Source organism: Molossus molossus, unplaced genomic scaffold (assembly GCF_014108415.1).
Source record: "Molossus molossus isolate mMolMol1 unplaced genomic scaffold, mMolMol1.p scaffold_m16_p_6, whole genome shotgun sequence".
In the NCBI taxonomy this organism is placed as follows: Eukaryota; Metazoa; Chordata; class Mammalia; order Chiroptera; family Molossidae; genus Molossus; species Molossus molossus.
In genome coordinates, this window is record NW_023425399.1 from 53,963,066 (window position 1) to 53,989,912 (window position 26,847).

Genomic DNA, 26,847 nt, shown 5'->3' on the forward strand with positions numbered 1-26,847 from the left:
AGGGCCAAAAGAGCCCCAGTGGGCTCTAAGCAGATGTCCTTGGCTAAAATAGAAACAAGGAAATAGGAAGTGTTTAAAAAGCAAGAGAAAACACAGAGGAAGTCTGGAATAAAGATGCATCAGGATATTGTCAGTTAATAAAATTTAGCAGAAAATAAAATTTAAAAGTCTAGAACACAGAGCAGTATCAAAGTATTGATAATAACTACCTCAAATTATGTACATGTGGAAAAGACTGACAGGAATCCAGAGAAAAACACTTTAATTTGATGCATTGGGAAGATCATTGGTACATTTTTATCTCCTATTTTGATTTCTGTTAACACTCATACATGCTTATGCAAGAGTAATTTTAAATGCTTTCAGAGATAAATCACAAAGAAAGACAATCAAAGAGTTTGCCTACAAAGAAATTAGAAACTTCTGCATGTCAAAAAAAGCTACTAAAGTGTAAAGACATACAGTAAATGCTAAAGACTTATTTGTTGCAAAATGGCAGGCAAAGAGTTAATTGATAACAATATCTTTATTAATATTAAATACTCCTAAAAATAAAAAAGAAAGCAATAAGTAGGGGTGCAAGATGGCAGAGTAGGTAGAAGTTACATTCATCACCTTCCAGGACTAAAGTGAAAATTACAACTAAATTATAAAACAATTAACCTGAATAACCAACTGAAGACTAGCTGAACAGAAGTCTTATTACCAAAGATTTACAGACAAAGCCACATCAGACTGGTAGGAAGGGTGGAGACGCAAAAGGGGCTGGCCCCTCATGCATATGTGATGGTTGACAATCCAGAGAGATATCTCAGCTGCAAAGATCCCTCCTGAACCCCACACCAGGTTCCCAAGCCAAAAGCACTAGAGCCAGGAAGAGGAGTCCACATAACATCTAGCTTTGAAAATCAGTGCGGGGTCTGTCCACCAGAAAGATAGGAGTTGGCTAGAAACATAAGTGTCCTCTTACAGGGCCAATGCACAAAATCTCATTCCCGAACACTCACTCTGGGCTCCATCAGAGAAGAAGCTCTGGGGAACCAGCTGCCAGGGTTCCTGTCCTGAGTCCCTCTCCTACACCACCTAGAGTTGCAGTATTTCCTAGGTCGGGTATTCCCTTCCATACAATATCACCCTAAGGGAATGCATTAGCACCACCCTCCCAACTCCCTGTACTCCACCCTCCAGAGCTCACACCCTGTGGAAAAGTCTGCTGCCTGAACCCATGGTACAGACTTTCTTGAGGAGATCTGGAGGAGATCAAGGCAGACTCACTGACTTGTGTGGCTCTGGGGCAGGAGCCATTCCCCCTACCACAGGCCTCACTGGTGCAGCATCCCCAATGACAGATTCATCAACCACACACACAACTTCCAGTGGCCTTGCCTTGTTGAGCTAACATTCTTAGAAGGCTCTCCAGGAGATCTGGGCAGAATCAAAGAGAGACTGAGTTGTGTGGCTCAAAGACAAGAGTCATTTTTCTCCTGCATGCCCTACCAGTGCCACTGTTTCTATGCAGAGTCCACCCTCACACAGCCAAATTTTGGTTTATTTAAGCATGATGAACTCTTTTGGCCTTGCACTGACAACTGCCTGAGACTGCCCCACCACAAAGGTTCACACCCAAAGGTGGCAGCTGACCTTGGTGTACCCTGGGACTTTCGCTAAGTGGCCTCAGACCCAACATTGGCACTGAGTCTGAATCTTATCAATCTGGTGAACACCACTAGCCACTACCTGGTGACTCACTAAGAACCTACCTCACGCAACTCATGTCCTGCCAGAGGCTCTGTCAGTGACTGAGCCTAATAGGCAGCCAGAGGTAAAGGAGAATCTCAGGGAGATTCTCCCTGAGACTTTGGGACTATGGGACTTTTGCTGGCCTGCCCCCAGGCTTGGTGCTAGTCGAAGCTTGCATTGGTGCTCAGCTTGGCCCCTCCCATGCACACCCAAGCCCAACAGATGAAGCAACAAACTGTGGATCACTTTGTAGTTCCAAACAAGGCAGCATATAACATTGACCTGCACCAGAGTCCCTCTCAAGAGGCCTCAGAACAAACACAACTAATGGTGGGCTTCAGGCCACATCAGAACACAACCCAAGCTCCACAAACAGCATACTCAAAGGAAGATCTCAGCAGGCACCAGACATTATTGGGGTGAATTCTGCTTTATGGGGTCAGCCCCTGCACAGTACCTGTACACTGTGGTCAGGGTTAATCCTCATAGTCAGCCAGAGAATAAATCTGACCCACAAATCAACCAAAAGCGACAAGACTCAACTATAAAAAAGAAGGGCTCACATAATCCACAGAAGGGACATTCCTGGAGCACCTAGCTCGGGTGATGAGGGAGACAGGGCCATTGAGCTCCACTAGACACCCACTACATAAGGCCACCCTACCAAGACTGGGAGATACTCCATATCTAATACAAATACAGAAAAATACAGACAAGCAGCCAAAAAGAGGATATAAACACACATAAAATGCACTAAAGGAAAGAACAGGAGAATTCCCCAGTAAAAGAAATAGAGGCAAGCAATCTACAAGAAAAAGAGTTCAAAACAATAAAGAAGAAAAACTAAGTGAGAAGTTCAACAGAAAATAGGAAGCATTATAAAGGACATAGAAATCATAAAATTAGTCAGAAATAAATAATATGATATATGACATGAAGAACACACTAGAAAAAATCAACAGCAGATGAGATGAAGCAGACAATCAAATCAATGATTTTGAAGACAAAGAAGCAGAAAACACCCAATCATAGTAGAAAAAAATACAACACTTTTTTTTATTTAATTAATTAATTTTTGTCACAGATCATTCTCCTTTTAACACTTTTTTTTTTTTAAATGAGGATAGTTTAATGGACTTCTGGGACAACATGAAGCATCACAATATCTGCATCATGGGGGTACAAAAGCTAAGTAAGGTTTAAAAACCTACTTGAAGAAATAATGACATAAAACTTTCCCAACCTAGTAAAGGAAAAAGACACACAAGTACAGGAAGTTTAGAGAGTCATAAACAAGAGGAACCCAAAGAGGTCCACACCAAGATACATCATAATTAATGTAGCCAAGGTTAAAGACAAACAGGGAATCTTCAAAGCAGCAAAAGAAAAGCAATTAGTAACCAACAAGGGAGCTCACATAAGACTGATGGCTGATGTATCAATAGAAACATTGCACTAAATATTTAAAGTGATGAAAAGCAAGGACCTACAACCAGGACAACTCTACCCAGAAAGGCTATATCATTTAACAATGAAGAAGAAATAAAAATCTTTCCAGACAAAAAGCTAAAGAAGTTATTTACCACCAAACCAGTATTATAAGAAATGTCAAAGGGACTTAACTTAAAGTAGAAAGAAGGAAAAAAAAAAAGAGAGAAATATAGTTATAAAATATAAAATAGCAATAAATACATACCTATCAATAATCACTTTAAATGTAAATAGACTAAATGTTCAAATCAAAAACTGTAGGATACTCAGTCATACAAAAAAAAAAAAAAAAAAATGAGGAAATCTTACCTTTTGTGACAGCATTGATGGACATGAAGATTACTACGCTAAGTGATATAAGCCAGTGAGAGAAAGACAATATCATATGCTCTCACTTATATGTGGAATGAATGAACAAAACAAACTGATGAACAAAATAGAAACAGAGGCATGGATACATAGAACATACTGGCAGCTATCAGAGGGGAAGGAGGATGAGGGACTGGATGAAAGAAGGTAAACTAATTAAGCAAAAATACATATATAAATAACACACACACACTGACAACAGTGTGGTAAAAGCTGCGGAAAGGGAGAAGGGGATGGGGAGTAGGTGGAGGTGGCAAAGGGGAGGGATGGAAGGGGGATAGAAAAAGACTCTACTTGGGGCAATGGGTGTACAATGCAGATGATATTTTGTTAAGTTGTATACTTGAAACCTGTATGGTTTTGCGAACCAATGTCACCCCAATAAATTCAATTAAAAAACAAACAAACAAAACAGCCCTGACAGGTGGCTTAGTTGGTTAGGGCATCGTCCCATACACCAAAAGGTTGCAAATTCGATTCCAGTCAGGGCACATACCTAGGTTGTGGGTTCAATACCTAGTCAGGGAGCATACAGGAGGCAACTGATTGATGTTGCTCTCTCACATCTGTTTCCCTCTCTCTCTCAAATAAATTTTTTTAAAAACATATCCTCAGCTGAAAATAAATAAAAAAGCAAACAAACAAATCCACATGTAAAGACAGTAAATTTTAAATGATCTTACCACCAAAAAAAAATGGTAATTATGTGATGCAATAGAAGTGTTAGCTAACACTATAATGGTAATCATTTTGCAATATATTTATAATAAAATCAACACTTTATATTCCTTAAATTTACATAACCTTTATGTTAATAAACATAAATAAATATCTCAGTATAGAGAGAGAGAAAAAAACAAACAAACAAACATAGGGTAGTTGAATGACTAGGAAAACAAGACATGTATACACGCTTTCTACTAGAGAACCACTTCATAACAAAAGACATGTACAGACTGTAAGTAAAAAGATGAAAAAAGATATTTCAAGCACATGGAAACAAACAAACAAAGAAAAAAGCTGGGGTAGCAATACTTATATGAGGGACAATAGACTTTAAAACCATGTCTATAATACAAGACAAAAAAGGATATTATATAATGATAAATGAAATAATCCAACAAAAGAATATAACCCTTCTTAACATTTATGCATCCAACATAGGAGCACCTAAAAATATAAAGCAAATCTTGATGGACATAAAGAGAAAGAGTGACAGTATTACAGTCATACTAGGGGACTTTATCACCCCACTGACATTACTGAATAGATCTTCCATACAGAAAATCAATAAGGAAAAAGGGACCTTAAATGACACTTAGACTAATGGATTTAATTATTATTTTCAGAACAATTCACCCCAAAGCAACAGAATATACATTATTTTCAAGTGCACATGGAACATTTTCCAGGACAGACCACATGTTAGGACACAAAACAAGTCTCAATAAACTTAGAAAGTTTGAAATTATACCAAGCATCTTATGTAACCACAATGGTATAAAACTAGAAATCAATTACAAAAAAGGTAAAAAACACACAAACACACAGAGCTAAATAACATGTTACTAAACAACGAATGGGTTAACAATGAGATCAAGGGAGAAATCAAAAGATAATCTGAGACAAATGAAAATGCAAATATGATAACCCCAAATCTGTGAGACACAGCAAAAGCAGTCCTAAGAGATAAATTCATAGCAATTCAGGTCTACCTCAAGAAACAAAACAAAATCTCCAAAAAAAAAAAAAAAACCCTAACCTTACACTTAGAGGAACTAGACAAAGCACAACAAACAAAGCTCCAAGTGAGTAGGAGAAAGGAAATAATAAGAAACAGAGAAGCCCGAGCCGGTTTGGCTCAGCGATTAGAGTGTCGGCCTGCGGTCCTGAGAGACCTGGGTTCAGTTCTCGCTAAGGGCATGTACCTCGGTTGCAGTTTGTCCCTAGCCCTGGTTTGGTTGTGCGGGTGGCAACTACTCGATGTGTCCCTTTCACATTATGTTTCTCTCTCTTTCTCTCCCCGCCCCCACTCTATCTGAACAAAATATCAAAAAATGTCCTCGGGTGAGGATAAAAAAAAAAGGAAAAAAGAAACAGAAGAAATAAACAAAATAAAGTCTAAAAAACAACAAAAAAACAAACCCAGAATACCAAAGTTCAATGAAACCAAGACCTGGTTCTTTGAAAAGATAAGCAAAATTGACAGACCTTAAACTAGACTTATCAAGGAAAAAAAGAGAACAGGATCTCACTTATATGTGGAATCTAAAGCAAAATATAAACTGACAAACAAAATAGGTCCAGAGGTATGAATGCATGGAATAGAATAACAGATCTAGGGTGGGGGTGCAGGAAGAAATTAACCAAAGAATACACACAAACACACACACACACACACACACACGCATAACCCATAAACACAGACAATAGTATGAGGAAGGCCTGAGGTGGGGTGGGGGTTGGGTAGATGGGGGCAAAAATGGAGAAAATGGGAGACATCTGTAATATTGTCAACAATAAAATTTTTTTAAAGGAAAGACTCATTAGGATAAAAAACAAACCTAAATAAATTATGGACTTTAGTTAACAAAATAAAGAAATAAAGGAAAAAATAGAGAGGACCCAAATAAATAGAAACAGAAAAAAAAGACAAGTAACAACCAACACCACAAAAATACAAAGATTATAAGAAAATATAATGAACAACTATATGCCAACAGTGTGGAAGAAATGGATAAATATCTAGAAACATACAATCTTCTAAGACTGAGTCAGGAAGAAATAGAAAATCTGAACAAACCAATTATTACAAACAAAATCAAATCATAATTTAAAAAACTCTGAACAAACAAAAGTCCTAGACCAGATAGTTTCACAGATGAATTTTACCACACATTTAAAGAAAAACGAATGCCTATCATTTTCAAACTATTCTAAAAATATAAAGAGTAGGGGAGCCTCCCAAGCTCATTTTATGAGGTCGACATTATCCTAATTCCAAAACAGAAAATCATAGACCAACATTCCTGATGAACATAGATGCAAATATCCTCAACAAAATATTAGCAAACTGAATTCTTAAATACATTAAAAAGATCATATACCAGCCCAGGTGGAGTCAGTCATCCCATGGACTGAGAGGTCCCTGGTTCAATTTCCAGTCAGGGCACATCCCTGGGTTGCAGGCTGGATCCCTATTAGGGGTCGTGCAGGAGGCAGTCAATCAATGTATCACTCTCACATCGATGTTTTTATTCCTCTCTTCCTCTCTCTCTAAAAAATCAATAAAAACATATATTTTTTTATTAATTAATTTTTGTTACAGATGTTTCTCCTTTTCCCCCCACTGATTCCCCCCTCCCCCACCCTCCCTGCCCTTTCCCCAGTTTGTTGTCCATGTCCACTGTTCATGTATACAGGCATATAAGTACTGTGGTTTATCTCTTCCCACCACTCCCTCTTCTGGAGATTGTCAGTCTGTACCCCACTTCCATGTCTCTGGGACTACCCCATTCCTCAGACTGTTATGTTCATTATATTCCACAAATAAGTGAGATCATATGAAACTTGTCTTTCTCTGTTTGGCTTGTTTCACTTAGGATGATACTTTCCAGGTCCCTCCATGTAGTCTCAAAGGATAAGACATCTTTCTTTCTTACAGCTGCATAGTACTCAATTGTGTATATGTACCACTGCTTTTTTATCCATTCGTCTACTGATGGACACTTGGGCTGTTTCCAGATCTTAGCTATTGTAAATAGTGCTGCTATGAACATGGGGGTACATATATTCTTTCTGATTGGTGTTTCAGGCTTTTTAGTGTATATTCCTAGAAGTGGGATCACTGGGTCAAATGGAAGTTCAATTTTTAATTTTTTGAGGTAACACCATATTGTTTTCCATAGTGGCTGCACCAGTCTGCATTCCCACCAGGAGTGCACTAAAGTCCCCTTTTCTCCACACACTCGCCAACACTTGTTGTTTGGTGATTTGTTGATGGCGGCCATTCTGACAGGTGTGAGGTGATACCTCATTGTTATTTTAATTTGCATCTCTCTGATGATTAGTGATGATGAGCATTTCTTCATATTTCTCTTAGCCATTTGTATATCCTGTTTGGAGAGGTGTCTATTTAGTTCCTCTGCCCATTTTTCTTTTTTTTTTTTTTTTATCCTCACCCAAGGATATTTTTCCATTTTTTTGTACAGATAGAGTGGGAGGGAGAGAGAGAGAGAAACATCGACGTGAAGGGACACATCGAGTGGCTGCCACCTGCACGACCAACCAGGGCCGGGGACAAACTGCAACCGAAGTACATGCCCTTAGCGGGAACTGAACCCGGGTCTCTCCGGATCGCAGGCCGACGCTCTAACCGCTGAGCCATACCAGCCAGGGCCCTCTGCCCATTTTTCAATTGGGTTCTTTGTCTTCCTTTTGTGGAGTTGTATGAGCACTCTATATATATTGGAAATTAACCCCTTATCTGATATATCATTGGCAATTATGCTCTCCCATACAGTGGGTAGCCTTTCCATTTTGATGATTGTATCTTTCACTGTACAGAAGCTTTTGAGTTTGATGTAGTCCCATGTGTTCATTTTCTCCTTTGTTTCTGTTGCCTTAGGTGATGTGTCAGTAAAAATTCTGCTGTGTATGATGTCTGAAATTTTGTTGCCTACTGTTTCTTCTAGGATTTTTATGGATTCATGAGTCACATTTAAAGTCTTTTATCCATTTTGAGTTTATTCTTGTGTAGGGTGTTAATTTTAATTAAAACATATTTTTTAATTTTTTTAATTTATTGATTGATTTTAGAGAGAGAGGAAGGGAGAGGGAGAGAGAGATAGAAACATCAATGAGAGAGAACATTGATTGGCTGCCTCCTTCATGCCCCCCATTGGGGATTTGGCCCACACCCTGGACATGTGCCCTGACCAGGAATCAAACCGGTGACCTCTTCGTGCATGGGTTGATGCCCAACCATTGAGCCACACTGGCTGGGCATTACATATTAAAAAAAAAAAATTATACACCATGATGAATTAGGATTTATTCTGCAGATACAAGGTTGGTTCAATATCTGCAAATCTATTAACAAATCTATAACCACAGATACATAATGAATGATAAAAATCATATGATCATATCAATATATGCCCAAAAAGCATTTGACTAATCTAATACTTATTTATGATGAAAACTCTCAACAAAGTGGAAATAGAGGGAACATAACTCAACATAATAAATGCCATATATGACAAACCCATAGCTAACATACTCAATGGGAGAAAAGTAAAAACATTTCTAGAACAAGACAGGGATGTCCACTTTCACCACTCTTACTCAATATGGTACTGGAAGTTCTACCCATGGCAATCAGACAAGAAGAAGATAAAAAGGAAACAAATTGAAAAGGAAGAAGTAAAACTTTCATTATTTGCAGATCACATGATAATGCATATAGAAAACCCCAAAATTTCACCAAAAAAGTACTAGAACTAATAAATGAATTCAGTAAAGTAGCAGGATACTTGCTTTTTTATTTACTGATGAACTTAAGGAAAAATATTAAGAAAACAATCCCATTTACAATTGCATCAAAAAATTATAATACTTAGAAATACATTTAATAAGGAGTTAAAAGACTTAAATTTGAAAAATTAAGAGGCACTAAAAAGAGCAACTGAAGAAGATACAAATAAATGAAAGCACATAATGTGCTCACAGATAGGAAGAATTAATATAATTAAAATGTCCATACTATCCAAAGCAATCTATAGATTCAACACAATTCCTATCAAAACATTAATGGTATATTTCACAGATCTAGAGCAAATAATACAAAAATGTATATGAAACTGGAAAATAACCTGAATAACTAGAGCAATCTTGAGAAAAAAGAACAATGTTGGAGATATCACACTACCTAATATCAAACTAGACTACAAGTAATCAAAACAACATGGTACTGGCATAAAAACAAACATATAGATCTCAGTGGAACAGAACAGAGAGCCCAAGAGTAAACCCACGTCTATATAGTCAATTTATATTTGACAAAGGAGGCAAGAACATACAATGGAATAAAGACAGTCTGTTCAATAAATGGCATTGGGAAAATTGGACAGATACATGCAAAAAATGAAAACTCTACCACATTCCTTTACCACATACAAATAACCTCAAAATGCATTAAAGACTTAAATATAAGATTCAAAACCATAAAACTCCCAGAAGAAAACATAAACACTAAAATTTCTAACTTTTCTCTGAGCAATATTTTTTTCTGACATATCTCCTCAGGTAAGGAAAACAAAACAAAAAATAAACAAATGGGACTACATCAAACTAAAAAGATTTGCAAGCAAAGGAAACCAACAACAAAATGTAAAGACAACCTACTGAATGGCAGAAGATATTCGCCAATGATATATCTGATAAGGGTTAGTCTCCAAAATTTATTAAAAATATCAGACAACTCAACACCAAAAAGAAAAAACAATCCAACTTTTAAAATGGGTAGAGAATATGGTGATGGAAAAAGACATGGCCTGGGGGTGGTGAACACACAATACAACATACGGATGATGTATTACAGAACTGTACACCTTAAACCTGTATAATTTTATTAGCCAGTGTAACCCCAATAAATTCAGTTAAAAATGAGCAAAGGACCTAAAAGACACTTCTCCACAGGACATAAAGATAGAAAATAGACATATAGGACTTCTGGTCAAGATGGCGGCATAGGGAAACACAGTATCGCGTTCTCCCACAACCACATCCAAGTTACAACAAAACTAAAGAATAACCATCATCCAAAACCGCCTGAAATCAAGCTGAATGGAAGTCCTACAACTACGGAATTAAAAAAAAAAAAAAGCAGCTACATCCAGACCGGTAGGAGGGGCGGCGGCGCGAGGGTTGGCAGCGGCAGCACGGCGGCGCGAAGGGCTGGTCCCACATCCAAGTGTGGCGGATAAAAATCAGGAGGCTCCCGCGGCTGGGAAGGTCCTTCCTGAGGACTGAGGGGTCCCCGTCCCACACCAGGTGCCCCGCTCAGGTTTCCAGTGCCAGGAAGAGAAGTCCCCAAAACTTCTGGCTGGAAAAACCAGTGGAAACTGAGACTCAGGGAGGCTGAAGCGGCTGGAGCCACAGGCAGCTCCCTAAAGGGCCCGCGCACGGACTTATCGGACTCTCTCCCTCTAAGCTTGGAGGGAAGGCAGCTCAAGGGGCACCAGAGAAATACAGGGAAGAACTGAGCTGTTTGGCACTGGAGCGAGGGCTGGAGAGGGGGCTTCCTCGGGGACAAACGTGCTGTCAGAGGCTTTTGTTCCTTTGGTGAGCCCTTCCCTGGGGCGGCAGACAGCCGCCATATCTGGGACTCCAGCAACCTGCCTCACACTGGTAGCCCCGCCCTGGTGATTCCCTGAGGCCCCGCCCCGCCCCACACAACTTTCAAGCCCACCCAAGCTGTTGCTACTTGCTTAACCATAGGATTGGCCTGTCTTGGATCCTGCTTCAGGTTTTTCCTAAATTCTTTCAAACGAGCAGCATCGGGTCTCAGCGAGCCCCATACCTCTCATTAAGTAATACACAGAAACAAACACAGGGAGGCAGCCAAAATGAGGATACAAAGAAACAGGTCCCAAATGAAAGAACAGAACAAAACCCCAAGAAAAGAACTACGCGAAATGGAGATAAGCAACCTAACAGATGCTGAGTTCAAAATACTGCTTATAAGGATGCTCAATGAACTCAGTGAGGGCCTCAAAAGCATAAAAAAGGACCAGTCAGAAATGATCGCTGCACAGTTAGAAATGAAGGAGGCTTTAACTGAAATAAATAATAATTTACATAGCTTCAATAATAGAGTATGTAAATCCAAGGAGCAAACCATCGATTTGGAATATAAGGAAGCAAAAAACGCCCAATCAGAACAGCAAAAAAAAAAAAAAATCCAAAAAAATGAGGATAGTGTAAGGAGCCTCTGGGACAACTTCAAGCATGCCAACATTCGCATCTTGGGGGTGCCGGAAGGAGAAGAGAGAGAACAAGAAATCAAAAACCTGTTTGAAACAATAATGGCAGAAAACTTTCCTAACTTGGTGAAGGAAACAGACATACAAGTCCAGGAAGCACAGAGAGTCCCAAACAAGATGAACCCCAACAGGCCCGCACCAAGACACATCATCATCAAAATGCAAAAGGTTCAAGACAAAGAGAGAATCTTAAAAGCAGCAAGAGAAAGGCAGCTAGTTACCTACAAGGGAGTTCCCATTAGGCTGTCAGCTGATTTCTCAAAAGAAACTGCAGGCCAGAAGGGAGTGGCAAGAAATATTCAGAGTGATGAAAACCAAGAATCTACAACCAAAATTACTCTATCCTGCAAAGCTGTCATTTAGAATCGATGGACATATAAAAACTTTCCCAGACAAGAAAAAGTTAAAGGAGTTCATCACTACCAAACCGTTATTATATGAAATGATGAAGGGTCTTTTTAAAGAAAAAGATAAAATGTATGAACAAACAAAATGGCAATGAATACATATCTATCAACAATGGAATCTACAAACAAAATGAACAGGAAGAACAGGAACATTCTCATAGATACAGAGAACATTTTATTGGTTGCCAGTTGGGAAGGGGGTTGGGGAAATGGGTGAAAAAGGTGACGGGATTAAGAAGCACAAATTCATTGCTAGACTGATAAACCTCAAAGGGAAAGGGGTTGGGGGAGTGGGAAGAAATAAACCAAAGAACTTATATGCATAACCAATGGACACTGACAATAGTTTGGGAAAAGGTGGGAGGGGGGCGGGAGGGGGGAGGAGGGGGTCAATGGGGGAAAAATGTGGAACATCTGTAATACATTTTACATCCAACAATAAAGATGTGGAAAAAAAAAAGAAAGAAAGAAAATAGACATATAAAAAGATTCTACACCTCACTAATCATCAGAGAAATGCAAATTAAAACCACAAAAAGATATCACCTCACACCTGTCAGAATGGCTATCATCAATAAATCAAACAAGTGTTGGAGAGAATGTGGAGAAAAGTGAACCATTGTTCATTGGTGGTAATGCAGATTGGTTCAGCCCCTATGGAAAACAGTATGGATGGTCCTCAAAAAATTAAAAATGGAACTGCCTTATGACCCAGCAATTCCACTTATGGGTATGTATCCAAAGAAACTCAAAACATTAATTCAAAAGAATGTATGCACCCCTATGCTCATTGCAGTTATTTACAATAGCCAAGATATGGAAGCAACCCTAGTGCCTATCAATAGACAAGTGGATAAAAAAAGCTGTGGTACATATATGCAATGGAATATTATTTGGCCATAAAGAAAGAATGAAATCTTATCATTTGCAACAACATGGATGATCCTAAAGGGTATGATGCTAAGTGAAACAAGTCTGTCAGAGAAAGACAAATACCATACGATTTCACTCATATGTAGACTCTAAAGAACAATATAAGCAAACAAACAAAACAGAAATCAACTCATAAAGAGAACAGGCTGATGGTTGCCAGAACGGAGGGCATTTGGGGGTAACTGGGTGAAAAAGGTGAAGGGATTACGAAGTACAAACTGGTAGTTACAAACAGTCACAGGAATGTAAAGTACAGCATAGGAAATATAGTCAATAATATTGTAATAACTATGCATGGTGCTAGGTGGGTACTGGAAATACTGAGGGGAACTAAGTAAACTATATGATTACCTAACCACTATGTTATATACTTGATAACTAATAAAAATATTGAATGTAAAGTGTAATTGAAAAATTTTTAATAAACACTTAAGATTCCAACACACACACACACACACACACACACACACACACACACACACACAAGAAAGCATTAAAATTGCAAGAAGCAAAATATGTGGGCATTATTCAAACACACAAAAGTACACTGTTTAATTTACTTAAGGGAAAATGTTCAATCTTACCAGTAATTAAAGAACCACATATTAAAACAAGAGTAAAATATCATTTCTAACCTACTAATTGTGAAATATATTTTAAAATGATAAATCAAAGTTAGGTGCTGACACCTGTGTGAAAGGGGACAAACCCTTTGCTGAAAGAAGATGGCAATGTACATTAAAAGGTCTAAAAGGGTTTATGCCTTTTGACCCAGCAACCTTGTAAGGGCCTCAAATAGCTAAACTAATCTTGAAAAAGAAGCATAAAGTTGGAAGACTCAATTTCCTTACTTTTTTTTATTTTAAGTTATCTCTATTATTGAATGTATTAGATGTTCCTCATTTTTCCCTATTGACCCCCTTCTCCCCACACCCACCCCTCTTCTGCCTTTCCCCACACTATTGTCTGTGTCCACTGGTTCTTTGGTTTATCTCTTCCCAGCCCCCCACTTCCCTTTGAGGTTTGTCAGTCTAACACCCAATTCGTACTTCTTAATCCCTTCACCTTTTTCACCCATTCCTCCAAACTCCCTCCCATCTGACAACCAACAAAAATGTTCTCTGTATCTATGAGAATGCTTCTGTTCTGCCTGTTCATTTTCCTTGTAGGTTCAATTGTCAATAGATATGTATTCACTGACATTTTGTTTGTTCATATTTTTTTATCTTTCTCTTCAAGAAGACCCCTCAACATTTCATATAATAATGGTTTGGTGATGACCAACTCCTTTAGCTTTTTCTTGTCTGGGAAACTCTTTATATGTCCATTGATTCTCAAAGACAGTTTTGAAGGATAGAGTAATCTTGGTTGTAGGTTCTTACTTTTCCTCACTCTGAATATTTCTTGCCACTCCCATCGAGCCTGCAAAATTTCTTTTGAGAAATCAGCTGACAGTCTTATGGGAACGCCCTTGTAGGTAACTAACTGCTTTTCTTTTGCTTCTCTTAAGAGTCTCTCTGTCTTGAACCTTTTGCATTTTGATGATGGTGTGTCCTGGTGTGGGCCTCTTGAGGTTCATCTTGTTTGGGACTCTCTGTGTTTCCTGGCCTTGTATATCTGTTTCCTCCACCAAGTTAGGGAAGTTTTCTGCCATTATTGTTTCAAATAGGTTTTCAATCTCTTGTTCTCTCTCTTCTTCTTCTGGCACCCCCAAGATGGGGATGTTCGTACACTTGAAGTTGTCCAAGAAGCTCCTTACACTATCCTTATTTTTTGGATCCTTTTTTCTTTTTGCTGTTCTGATTGTGTGTTTTTTGCTTCCTTATATTCCAAATCAATGATTTGCTTCTTGGCTTTACCTAGTCTACTCTTGAATCTGTGTAAATTATTCTTTATTTCAGTTAGTGCCTCCTTCATTTCTGACTGTGCCTCCTTAATTTCTGTATGGTCCTTTTTAATGCTCTTGAGGCCCTCACGAAGTACACTGAGGTTCTCACTGAGTTCATTGAGCATCTTCATAAGCAGTATTTTGAACTCAGCATCTGTTAGGTTGCTTATCTCCATTTCGCTTAGTTCTTTTCCTGGAGATTTTTTCTGTTCTTTCATTTGGGACCTGTTTCTTTGTCTCTTCATTTTGGCTTCCTTCCTGTGTTTGTTTCTATGTATTACTTAACAGGAGGTATGGGGCTAGTTGAGACCAGATGCTGCTCGTTTGAAAGAATTTAGGAAAACCTGAAGCAGGATCCAAGACAGGCCAATCCTATGGTTAAGCAACTGGCAACAGCTTGGGTGGGCCTGAAAGTTGGATGGGGCCAGGCCTCGGGGAATCACCAGGGCGGGGCAAACACTGTGAGCCAAGTTGCTGGAGTCCCAGATATGGCGGCTGTCTGTGGCCCCAGGGAAGAGATCACCAGAGGAACAAAGCCCTCTGATAGCACATCTGTCCAGGAGTAAGCTGCCTGTCCCACCCTCTCTCCAACTCAGTTCTTCCCCATATGTCTCTGTTGCCTTTCAAGCTGCCTCCCCCACACTGGAGCCTGGAGGGTGTGAGTCTGAGTAAATCTGTGCACAGGCCCTTTAAGAGGAGCTGCGTGGGACTCCAGAAGCCTCAGCCTCCCTCAGCCTCAGTTCCCACTGGTTTTACAACCAGAGGTTATGGGGACTTCTCTTCTTGGCACTGAAACCCTGCGCTGGGCGCCTGGTGTGGGACAGGGACCCCTCAGTCCTCAGGGAGGACCTTTCCAGCCAAGTATCCTTCTAATTTTTTTTCCACCACACGTGGGTGTGAGACCAGCCCATGGCTCCTCCGCCCTTCCTACCAGTCTCAATGTAGCTGCTGCTTTAATTCCGTAGTTGTAGGACTTCCATTCAGCTTGATTTCAGGCGGTTTTGAATGATGGTTGTTATGTAGTTTAGTTGTAACTTTGATGTGGTTGTGGGAGGACGTGATACCATGTTTACCTACTAGAGTAAGTACTTTCAAGGATGAATTAATATAGATTATTTCAATTAGTTAAATTAAGGAAAATACTTGCATGTCTAAATTACCATTCAATTTAAATTTATTGGTTGAATGTCAAATTGTGGACTTTAACACACATCCAGAGGAAATTGTTCATCTGAGCGGCCTTACAACCTCTCTTTTCCTCATTCAGTGCCTAAAGGGCTGGGGGAGAAACTCAGGTAAAGAAAAGGCTTGCTGTCCTGATGGGTTTCAGTTAGTGGGCCCAGTGGGCCTGTGGCCAGGTCAAGGTGAACCCCATCGTAGGAAAACATTAATTCTTACCTCTGTGCAGCAATGAACTTTAAATCATTTAAGTGACTATTTCCTTTTCTATGGTCCCTTGTTAAGTAAATCCTTTGTTAATACTGGTCCAAATATAAAGAAATTTCCTATCTGGAAGGGAAAAATTTTGGCTGGTGAACTGTGTGTATTAAAACCTGAAAAATGTTACAACATAAAATGTTTTTTTTCCCATCCAAAGAGTAATTGAAAGAAAATTTGGAAAATAGAGAAAAGTGATTAAAAGAAAGAGAAGACTACCCAAAGACTTCTTTTCTCAAAGAATGACATTTTGATTTATTTCATTCCTATCTTTTTACTTTGCATAGTTTTGCTCCCCACATTTTTAAATTTTAGTACAATATACATAACATAATATTTATTATTTTAACTGTAAATGTACAATTCAATGGCATCAAATACATGCACAAAGCTGTGTACTCGTCACCACTGTCTATGCCGAAAACTTTTTCATGATTCCCAACATAAACTCTACCCATTAAACAATAACTTCCCTTCTGTGTCCACTCCCCTATCCCCTGGTAACCTTTATTCTGCTTTTCTATATATATGAATTTGCCTATTCTAGACACCTTATTTAAATGGAACCATACAATATTTGGCTTTCTGTGTCTGGCTTATTTCATTTAGTATGATGCTTTCAGGGTCCATTTATATTGTTGCATGTGTCAGAATTTCACTTCTTTTAAATAGCTGAGTAGTAGTGTTCTATTGTGTGTATATATACCATATTTTGTTTATTTATTGACAAACTCTTGGGTTGTTTTCTTTTGGTTATCGTGAATAATGCTGCTATGAACACTGGTGTAAAAATATCTGTTTGAATCCCTGCTATCAGTTCCTTTGGGTATATATCCAGGAGTAGAATTGCTGGGTCATATGGTGATTCTATGTTTAACTTTTTATAGAACTACAAATTGTTTCCCTTAGTGGCTGCACAATTTTACATTCCCTTTAGCAATGCAGAAAAGTTCCAACTTTTCCATCTCCTTGCCAACACATTTTCTTTTTAAAATAGTTATCCTAGTAGGTATGAAGTGATATCTCATTGTGGTTTTGACTTGTAGTTCCCTAATGATTAATGATGTTGAGCATCTTTAAAAAAAAAATTTTTTAATCAGCACCCGAGGACATTTTTGCATTTATCTTCAGTTAGAGAGGGAGGAAGAGAGAGAGAAACACTGACGTGAGAGAAACACATTGACTGCTTGCCACCCACATGACACCCATGGCCGGGGACAAACTGCAACCGAAATATGTGCTCCTAGCAAGAACTGAACCTAGGTCTCTCTGGTCTGCGGGCCGACGCTCTAACCACTGAGCAAAACCAGCTAGGGCATGTTGATTGTCTTTTCATGTTATTATTGGCCATTTATATATCTGCTTTGGAGAAATCTCTATTCAAGTCCTTTGCCATTTTTTAATTGGGTTATTGTTGGGTTATAGTTCTTTATATATTCTGGACATTACTCCCTTGTCAGATATATGATTTGCAAATGTTTTGTTCTAGTCTGTAGATTGTCTTTTACTTATTTTTATTTATTTTTTTGTTAAATCCTTACCCGAGGATATTTTTCCATTTATCTTCAGATAGAATGGGAGGAGTAGGAAGGGAGGGAATGAGAGAGAAACATAGATGTGAGAAACACACATTGATTGGTTGCCTCCCGCACGACCTGACCAGGGCCGAGGACAAACTGCAATGGAGGTATATACCCTTGACCAGAATCCAACCTGCGAGTCTTTGGTCTATGGGCCTACGCGCTATCCTCTGAGCCAAACGGGTCAGGGCTTTTCAATCTTGATAGTATTCTCTGATGCATGAAAGTTTTTTAATTTTGATGAAATTCAGTTTATTTATTTTTTCATTTATTGCCTGTGCTTTTGATGTTATAGACATGAAATTGTTGTCAAATCCAATGTCGTGAAGATTTTCTTCAGTTTTTTTTCCTAAGAATTTTATAGTGTTAGCTGTTAAGTTTATTTAGATCTTTGATCCATTTTTAGTTATTTTTTATATATACTATAAGTTAAGGGCCGAACTTTGTTATTTTACATGTGGATGTACAGGTTTTCCAGCACCAATTATTGAAAAGACTGTACTTTCCTCTTTTAATCTTGTCAAAAAATCAGTTTACCATATGTGTGTTCGTTTATTTTGAATTCTTTATTTTATTTCAATGGTCTGTGTGTCTGTCCTTATGCCAGTACCACACTGCTTTGTTTACTGCTTTTCAGTGAGTTTCAAAGTAAGGGAGCTTCTGGTCGAGATGGTGGTGTAGATAAAAGCGGTATCGTGTCCTCCTACAACCACATCAAAGTTTCAACTAAACTGCAGAACAACCATCCTTCAAAACTGCCTGAAATCAAGCTGAATGGAAATCCTACAACTACAGAATTAAAGAAGCTGCACTGAGACTGGTAGGAGGGGCGGAGGCAGATGGGCTGGTCGCACTCCGATGTGTGGCAGATAAAAATCAGGAGGATACCTCGGCTGGAAAGGTCCTCCCTGAGGACTGAGGGATCCCCGTCCCACACCAGACGCCCCGCTCAGGGTTCCAGTGCCAGGAAGAGAAGTCCCCATAACTTCCGGCTAGAAAACCAGCGGGAACTGAGGCTGAAGGAGCCTGAGGCAGCTGAAGCCCCAGGCAGCTACTCTTTTTTTTTTTCGGTACGTGCCCCTAGTGGGAACTGAACCTGAAACTCTCTGGTCCACAGGCCGATGCTCCAACCGCTGAGCCAAACCACTCAGGGCCAGGCAGCTACTCCTAAAGGGTTGACGCATGAATGAACTTATCGGACTCACTCCCTCTAAGCTTGGAGGGGAGGCAGCTCGAGGGGCGCCAGAGACATACAGGGAAGAACTGAGCTGTTTGGCACTGGAGCGAGGGCTGGAGAGGGGGCTTTCTCTCTAGGACAAATGTGCTGTCAGAGGCCTTTGTTCCTTTGGTGAGCCCTTCCCTGGGGCCACAGACAGCCGCCATATCTGGGACTCCAGCAACCTGGCTCACACTGGTAGCCCCGCCCTGGTGATTCCCTGAGGCTCCACCCCACCCAACTTTCAGGCCCACCCAAGCTGTTGCCAGTTGCTTAACCATAGGATTGGCCTGTCTTGGATCCTGCTTCAGGTTTTCCCAAATTCTTTCAAACGAGCAGCATCTGGTCTCAGATAGCCCCATACCTCTCATTAAGAAATACACAGAAACAAACACAGGGAGGCAGCCATAATGAGGATACAAAGAAACAGGTCCCAAATGAAAGAACAGAACAAAACCCCAAGAAAAAAACTAAGTGAAATGGAGATAAGCAACCTAACAGATGCTGAGTTCAAAATACTGCTTATAAGGATGTTCAATAAACTTAGTGAGAGCCTCAAGGGCATAAAAAAGACCAGTCAGAAATGATGGATGCACAGTCAGAATTTAAGGAGGCATTAACTGAAATAAAGAATAATTTACACAGATTCAATAGTAGAGTACGTAAATCCAAGAAGCAAACCATTGATTTGGAATATAAGGAAGCAAAAAACACACAATCAGAACAGCAAAAAGAAAAAAGGCTCAAAAAAATGAGGACAGTGTAAGGAGCCTCTGGGACAACTTCAAGCATGCCAACATTCGCATCTTGGGGGTGCCAGAAGGAGAAGAGAGAGAACAAGAAATTGAAAACCTCTTTGAAACAATAATGGCAGAAAACTTCCCTAACTTGGTGAAGGAAACAGACATACAAGTCCACAAGATGAACCCCAAGAGGCCCACACCAAGACACATCATCATCAAAATGCAAAAGGTTCAAGACAAAGAGAGAATCTTAAAAGCAGCAAAAGAAAAGCAGTTAGTTACCTACAAGGGAGTTCCCATAAGGCTATGAGCTGATTTCTCAAAAGAAACTTTGCAGGCCAGAAGGGAGTGGCAAGAAATATTCAGAGTGATGAAAAGCAAGAACCTACAACCAAGAATACTCTATCCTGCAAAGCTGTCATTTAGAATCGATGGCCATAGAAAGACTTTCCCAGACAAGAAAAAGTTAAAGGAGTTCATCACCACCAAACCATTATATGAAATGTTGAAGGGTCTTTTTGAAGAAAAAGATAAAATATAGAAATAGAAAAAGAAATATATATCGACAATGGAATCTACAAACAAAATGAACAGGCAGAACAGAAACATTCTCATAGATACGGAGAACATTTTGTTGGTTGCCAGATGAGAGGGGGATTGCAGGAATGGGTGAAAAAGGTGAAAGGATTAAGTACGAATTGGGTGTTAGACTGACAAACCTAAAAGGGAAAGGGGTTGGGGGTGGGAAGAAATAAACCAAAGAACTTATATGCATAACCAATGGACACAGATAATAGTATGGGAAAAGGTGGGAGGGGGGCGGAAGTGGGGAGGAGGGGGGTCAATGGGGGAAAAAAAGAGGAACATCTGTAATACATACAACAATAAAGATTTTAAATAAATAAATAAATAAATAAATAAATAAATAAATAAAGTACTTACTCTAAGCCCTTCCCAGAAGGTCCTGTTTACATAGCAAATGATACTGACATTGTGTTGGGTTTTTATGTAGGAGTCCAAAGGACCTGTTGTCCTTTTTCTGACAAATAAATAAAATGGCAGGGAATCAACTCACTAAAAAAGAAGACGTAAATTTTTATCTTCCTTTTTACAGTCTTATATCCACTTCCATTGGGAATAACAAAGTCTGCATTTTTATGCAACACTTATCTAAATGTGTCGATTTTATCATGGTTGATAAATTTTGCTAACAAAAGGCATCACTAAGAAATCTTTTATGACATATTTGGCCCATTCACAGGGCTGGAGCTTTAATTTAATCAACTTGAGAATTCTGAGAGAGAACTGCAGGTGTTGGATCTAAAAAAAAAGTCATAAATGGGAAGGCATATCAATCTTTATGATAGGGAAACAAAAACACTCTCTACTTGCTTGCCCTCCACAAGCAGGAGGAGAGGTGGAAGTGGCAGGATATTGTCTCAGGTTGCATAGCAGAGGAAGCACTGCTGTCTCCCAGTGACCACTATTTAGTATTGATCAAAAAGTGCTGGCCTTGAGAGGAAGAGGGAAATTAATAAAACAATGAGATTTGCCAACACTGTGTGCTCAACAAGGATGCTTTCTCATTTTCTTGACCACATCAGAATTAGTCATTCCCTTGGCCACCTGAGCAACCAGGTGTCTCATAGTCTCCAAACCCCTCCCACCCCTACCCTGCCTACTAGCAGTGTCACCGTTGTGCCCTCATGGACTTCTCCTATCAGAATATGCTGACTGCAGGCAGAACCAATAGCCTAATAAAGCCTGCTGAGTCTCCCTACTTCACCCTCCTCTCCCCTCCAGTACCTTAACTCTGAGCCACACTTCTCTCCCTGGAAAAACCACCAAGACCTTTCCTTGTATGTCTCTCTGCTGCCTCTACATCCTCCTTGCCACGCTATTCTTCCACCTACAGCCAGCCATCTCTAGATGGGAGGGAAACCACTTTCAGTCAGTCCCCTGCACAAAATTATTTAACTCCCTACTTTCCACAAGACGTAATTATAAATTCCTTAGCATGCAAAACTAAAAAGGTCCTTTTGTGATCTGCCCTTTCACAGTTTACCCTCAACAGCAATGTTCATCAGTCCAATTCAGACAATTTTATAAGCTTCAGTGACAGAAACATCCAGTTATCCACCAGAACTCATATCTCCTTTTGAACTCTTATCTCCAGTTGCAGCTAAAGAGGCAATGAGGGGACACATTTTTCCCAGCTAAATGGGCATGTGGAATGGAGTCCCCACCAACAGAATATCAGTGGGAAGGGTATGCCCCTTCAGGTCCAGGCCCTACACACTGGACCTTCCTGCAAACATAAACACAGCAGTGCCCATGCCCACTTGACTGCACAAACAAGGACACATCTTGCAGTGAAGGACCAGCAAGATGGAGGCTACCTGGTGTTCTGAACGCCATGCAGAGCAGAACCACACACTGCTCACACTAAGAAAATACCTGTAAAATCAACTTCTTGCTTCTTCATGCCTCTGTACTATTTGGTCTCTTGCAACAGCACCTTAGCCTTTACCCTTCATGCAAGCAAGAGCCAGACAAGGTTCCACTTGTTGACAACTGCCTGCCCAATCCATGTGTGCCCTGAAGCCTGCTTCTTGTGTATGTGAACCTTCCTGTCATTGTCAAACCTACTTGGTGTTTTCTAGGGTCTTCTGCATTTTCTTGGTCATTTTATCTATTGCTGCCTGTCTCTTCCCTTCAGCCAAGAGGTCCATCTTGTTCAGCACCACGATCAGCTTCTGGCAGGCAATCTGCCCAATCACAAGGCATTCCGCTGACTGGGTCTGCATCCCCTTGGTCACATCAATGACCAGCATCATCAGATCAATGATCTGGGCCCCTGGAAGGAGAGAAGACAAGGTTAGAAATGGAAACGGGAGAGGTGAAACTCAGATAGTTGCCCAATGCCCTAGATCAGGCAAAACCAGCCAAATTTAAAGTATTAAAAGTGAGCAGAGTGGGAAATGAGTATTACCACATACCTCCTAGCACCAGGACACAGGTGACATGCTTTGACCTACATTATTTCACTGAATCCTCATAACCACCATAAAGGGCAGGTGTGTTATCCCAGTTGGAAATGAGAAAACTGAGGCCTATAAAAGAGAACTTGCCCAGGCCACCTAGCTAGCCTGCAGCAGGGCTGGGTGACTCCAAAACCTATGCCTTTCTATTGCACCAATACTATCATTTTATTCCATACTACAAGAAAAAAACAAGCTGAAAAAGCTGAATGTCTGACTTGACAAATGCCTAAAGATTTCCCCTTGCAGAGAGAGGAAAGAAGGATTAAAAAATGAAGGAGTTTAGGTGGGGCTGGGGCATCTCCTCTATGCTCCCAGGTCTTCTCCTCACAGTACTTGTGGTTTCATCATAATCATCTCCTGCTTGGCTGGACAATATCTACTCACTTCTCTTGTCCTTTCTGTTCTGGTTGGGGGGCTTCCTGTTTTTTCTGGGGGCAGCCGAGTAGGAGCATGGAAGGTTCAACTACATCAACAGAGCATAATATGTGTGTGTACATATATGTGCATGTATATGTGTGCAAGCATGTGTGTGTGTGTGTGTGTTTCTGTATGCATGTCAGATTGTGAGCATGGCCTGAATACACAGCCACTCTTGAGCTGAACAATAGCAGGTAGACAAATTACAGAGAAGTCAATAAAAGGAAACTGCCGTAAGTCATATGTTAGGAAAACTAATGTTAGCCAATTAAGTAATTGTGTTCTTTTTAATGGGATATAGAATAGTTTCAATTAAAAAAAAGGTATTATTTTGTGGATGCAAGAATGTGCAAATATTTCCTCTTTGCCCCATGAGGGATTTTCAGGACAAAATTATTGTTATGGTGAGGCAGAGGAAGACTCTCTGTGGGTGATTTTCATGACAGAACTCTACTGCTGGGGGGGTGGGGAGGGTAAGGGAGGAGTGTTCTTTTTTGTTGGCATACTTACTGGTGCACTAGTCAGCCACACAGATTATTCTACAACCTAGTATTACAGATGAAGAAAGTGAAACTCAGAGTCATGGTGTCATTTGCTCTAGATCACACAGCCCACTGGCACCAAAGGCCACCAGCAACCAGAGTGCCTGACTCCATTGTTAAAGAATTCTTCCCTGGTCACCACTGACCTGCACAGCTCCTCTGGCCTCCCCCAGGAGAAGCATTATGTGTCTCTGACACTAAGTAGGCCTTGGAATATCCCAACTCTTCTCCCTCCCTTCTACTCTATCCTCTCCAACCCCCTTTCCTACCTCATCCTGTCAGCTAAGGGACACAAGTGGGGCTGTGGTCCAAAGAGACCTAGAGGGGTAGGCCAGGTGCTCACAGCAGCCCCCACTGGCATCTCCCTTGTCAAGTCACCAGACATTAGGGCCCAGGTCTCTACTACAGCCAAACAGAAGGAGTACAGTGATTCTATCATCTACCATGAACAGGACAAATTATGTACAACACTCAATTTTTTTTTATTAATTAATTTAGTTTTGTTACAGATGTTTCTCCTTTTTTCCCCCACTGATTCCACCTCCCCCGCCCTCCCCGCCCTGTCCCCAGCTTTGGTGACCATGTCCATTGTTCATGCATACATGTATATAAGTTCTGTGGTTTATCTCTCCCCCACCACCCCCTCTTCTGGAGATTGTCAGTCTGTACCCCACTTCCACGTCTCTGGGACTACCCCATTCCTCAGACTGTTATGTTCATTATATTGTACAAATAAGTGAGATCATATGATACTTGTCTTTCTCTGTTTGGCTTGTTTCGCTTATCAATTTTTTAACAACTGAGGTCTATAAAACCTTATCTGAAAGATTTCCTCATTTCTACTGAATCACCAACTCGCCCCTGGAATCCATCTCTGTTCCAGCTCCAGTCCCCATGACCCATGTCAGGCCCATGTCAGCTGTTCCCTTTGGTGCCTTTGCCTCAACTTGTCCCTCTGAAATCCACCCTCCAAACAGCCTCCCAAAAGGAACTTTCTAAAGTCACATAATTGATTCATACACTGTTGGAAGGGTAGGGTGGGGTTAAATTAGTACAATCTCTATGAAGATCAATTTGGAAACAGATATCAAACATATGTGTAATCTTTCACACAACCAAGCCCGCATACATGTGAAATGTCCCTGCAGCATGCTTGTTGTAGCTAAAGTTGAAAACCCTGGAAGGTCCATCAGTAGAGTACAAGGTAAAAATAATGCTACACCCATGTGACAGAATACTATATGGCCATTAAAAAGAATGAAGAGCCCTGGCTGGTTTGACTCAGCGGTTGGAGTGTTGGCCCGCGGACCAGAGAGTCCGGGTTCGGTTCCTACTAGAAGCACATACCTTGGTTGCAGTTGCAATTTGTCCCCAGCTCTGGTTGGGGTCGTGTGGGTGGCAACAACTCGATGTGTCTCTCTCTCATTGATGTTTTTCTCTTTCTCTTCCTCCTTCTCTCCCTCTCGCTCTATCTAAAGATACATGCAAAAATGTCCTTGGGTGAGGATAAAAAAAAAGAATGAAGAGCCCTAGCTGGTTTTGCTCAGTGGTTAGAGGGGTCCCGGGTTCAATTCTCGGTCAAGGGCATATACCTGGGTTGCAGGTTCAATCCCCATCCCCAGTCGGGGCCATGTGGGAGGCAATCAATGAATGTGTCTCTCTCATATTGATGTTTCTTTCTCTCTCTCTCTCTCTCTCTCCTTTCCATTCTATCTAGAAATTAATGAAAAAACATCCTCTGGTGAGGACTTAAAAAAAAAAAAAAAGAGGAATGAAGACTCTCTATAGTACTATGGAATGACCTCCAGGATAAAGTAAGTGAGAAAAGGGGGCAGAACACTGTAATTTGTGTTAAAAGAAGGAAAAGGTGTGTGTGTGTGTTGTATATGAGTAATTATTGGCTTCTATATGCATAAAATATCTCTGAAAGAATACAAAAGAAACAAATAAATTTTGGTTGTATATTGGGAAAAGAGCTAGGTGATAGACAGGAGACAAGGGCAGGAAGAAAAATCCTGACTGTAGATTCTTCTGTATTCTTTTCATTTTAAACAGAAGTTTATACTGTCTATTCATAAATAAATGAAATTATAATGTTAAGTACATAAATAAATAGCCAATAAAACATTGACCTGTGTTATTCTGCTAAGAGCCCCTCATTGTCCTATGATTAAAACCAAATCCTGTGGTGTGGCTTTGATGGCCCCCTCACAGTCCTGGAACACTCTCCCTGTGCCAAGCATCACACTGCACTTCACAGAGCCCTTCTTCGTGCTCCTCGCTCTGCCCCAGGGTCCCCCACCACACACACACACAAGCCTGAGCCCCACTAACTTCAGGTCTCTCCTCAGGTTCTCTAGCCACAAGCAAACCTGTCACCAGTACAGGCTATGTGGCTAGGTTTTGAGGCCGTAAGATGAGACAAAGCCTGCTGGTGAACAGGGAGGAGGAACACCCTAGATTCTCAGCCTGTGTGCTGTTCTCAGTGAAGATTTTACAGCAGAATGGCCCCAGTGCCTGGTTCAGTGGATTCCAACTCTGGTGGGCAAAGCTGCACCTACAGAGCCAAGGATACTATACCCCATGGGTGACTGAAAAACCTTGTTTCAACTACCTGGGCTCCCTCTAAAACTTAAACACCATCCCTTACGTCACCCAAACCATAGTCGACCCATTTTACAGATGAGAAAATCAGGCTTAGAGAAGTTAGGTGACTGCCCTGGGTTCTTCACCAAATAGGGGGTAGAGAAAAGATCTGAACTCTGGTGCCTGTTCTTACCTACATGCCATAAACAACCTGTCCTTGCAAATAGGGACCAACCCCTCTCCAGCCTCCTGACCCAGGCTCCACTTTACTCTGAAAATAAAGGCACAACCCATGATAATTCTCACCCCTTACCTGCCTTGTGTTTGTTCCTGCTCCTCTGCCCAAACCGTATTGGTCTTGACCCTTCCTCTCCACCACACCCACACTGAGAGTTCACAGACCAAGGCC

The 26,847-nt window shown here is 40.5% G+C and overlaps 1 protein-coding gene across 13 annotated transcripts in view; it reads right to left on the bottom strand.

Annotated features, from left to right (window-relative positions):
* Positions 1 to 26,847, bottom strand: part of EEFSEC (eukaryotic elongation factor, selenocysteine-tRNA specific) — a 450,913-nt gene that overhangs the window by 300,884 nt on the left and 123,182 nt on the right. For all 13 annotated transcript variants that reach the window (XM_036246063.1, XM_036246068.1, XM_036246075.1 and 10 more), the window contains one exon: positions 22,499 to 22,706. In XM_036246063.1, the coding sequence (XP_036101956.1) occupies positions 22,499 to 22,706 (208 nt within the window). The remainder of the gene's footprint in view (positions 1 to 22,498; positions 22,707 to 26,847) is intronic.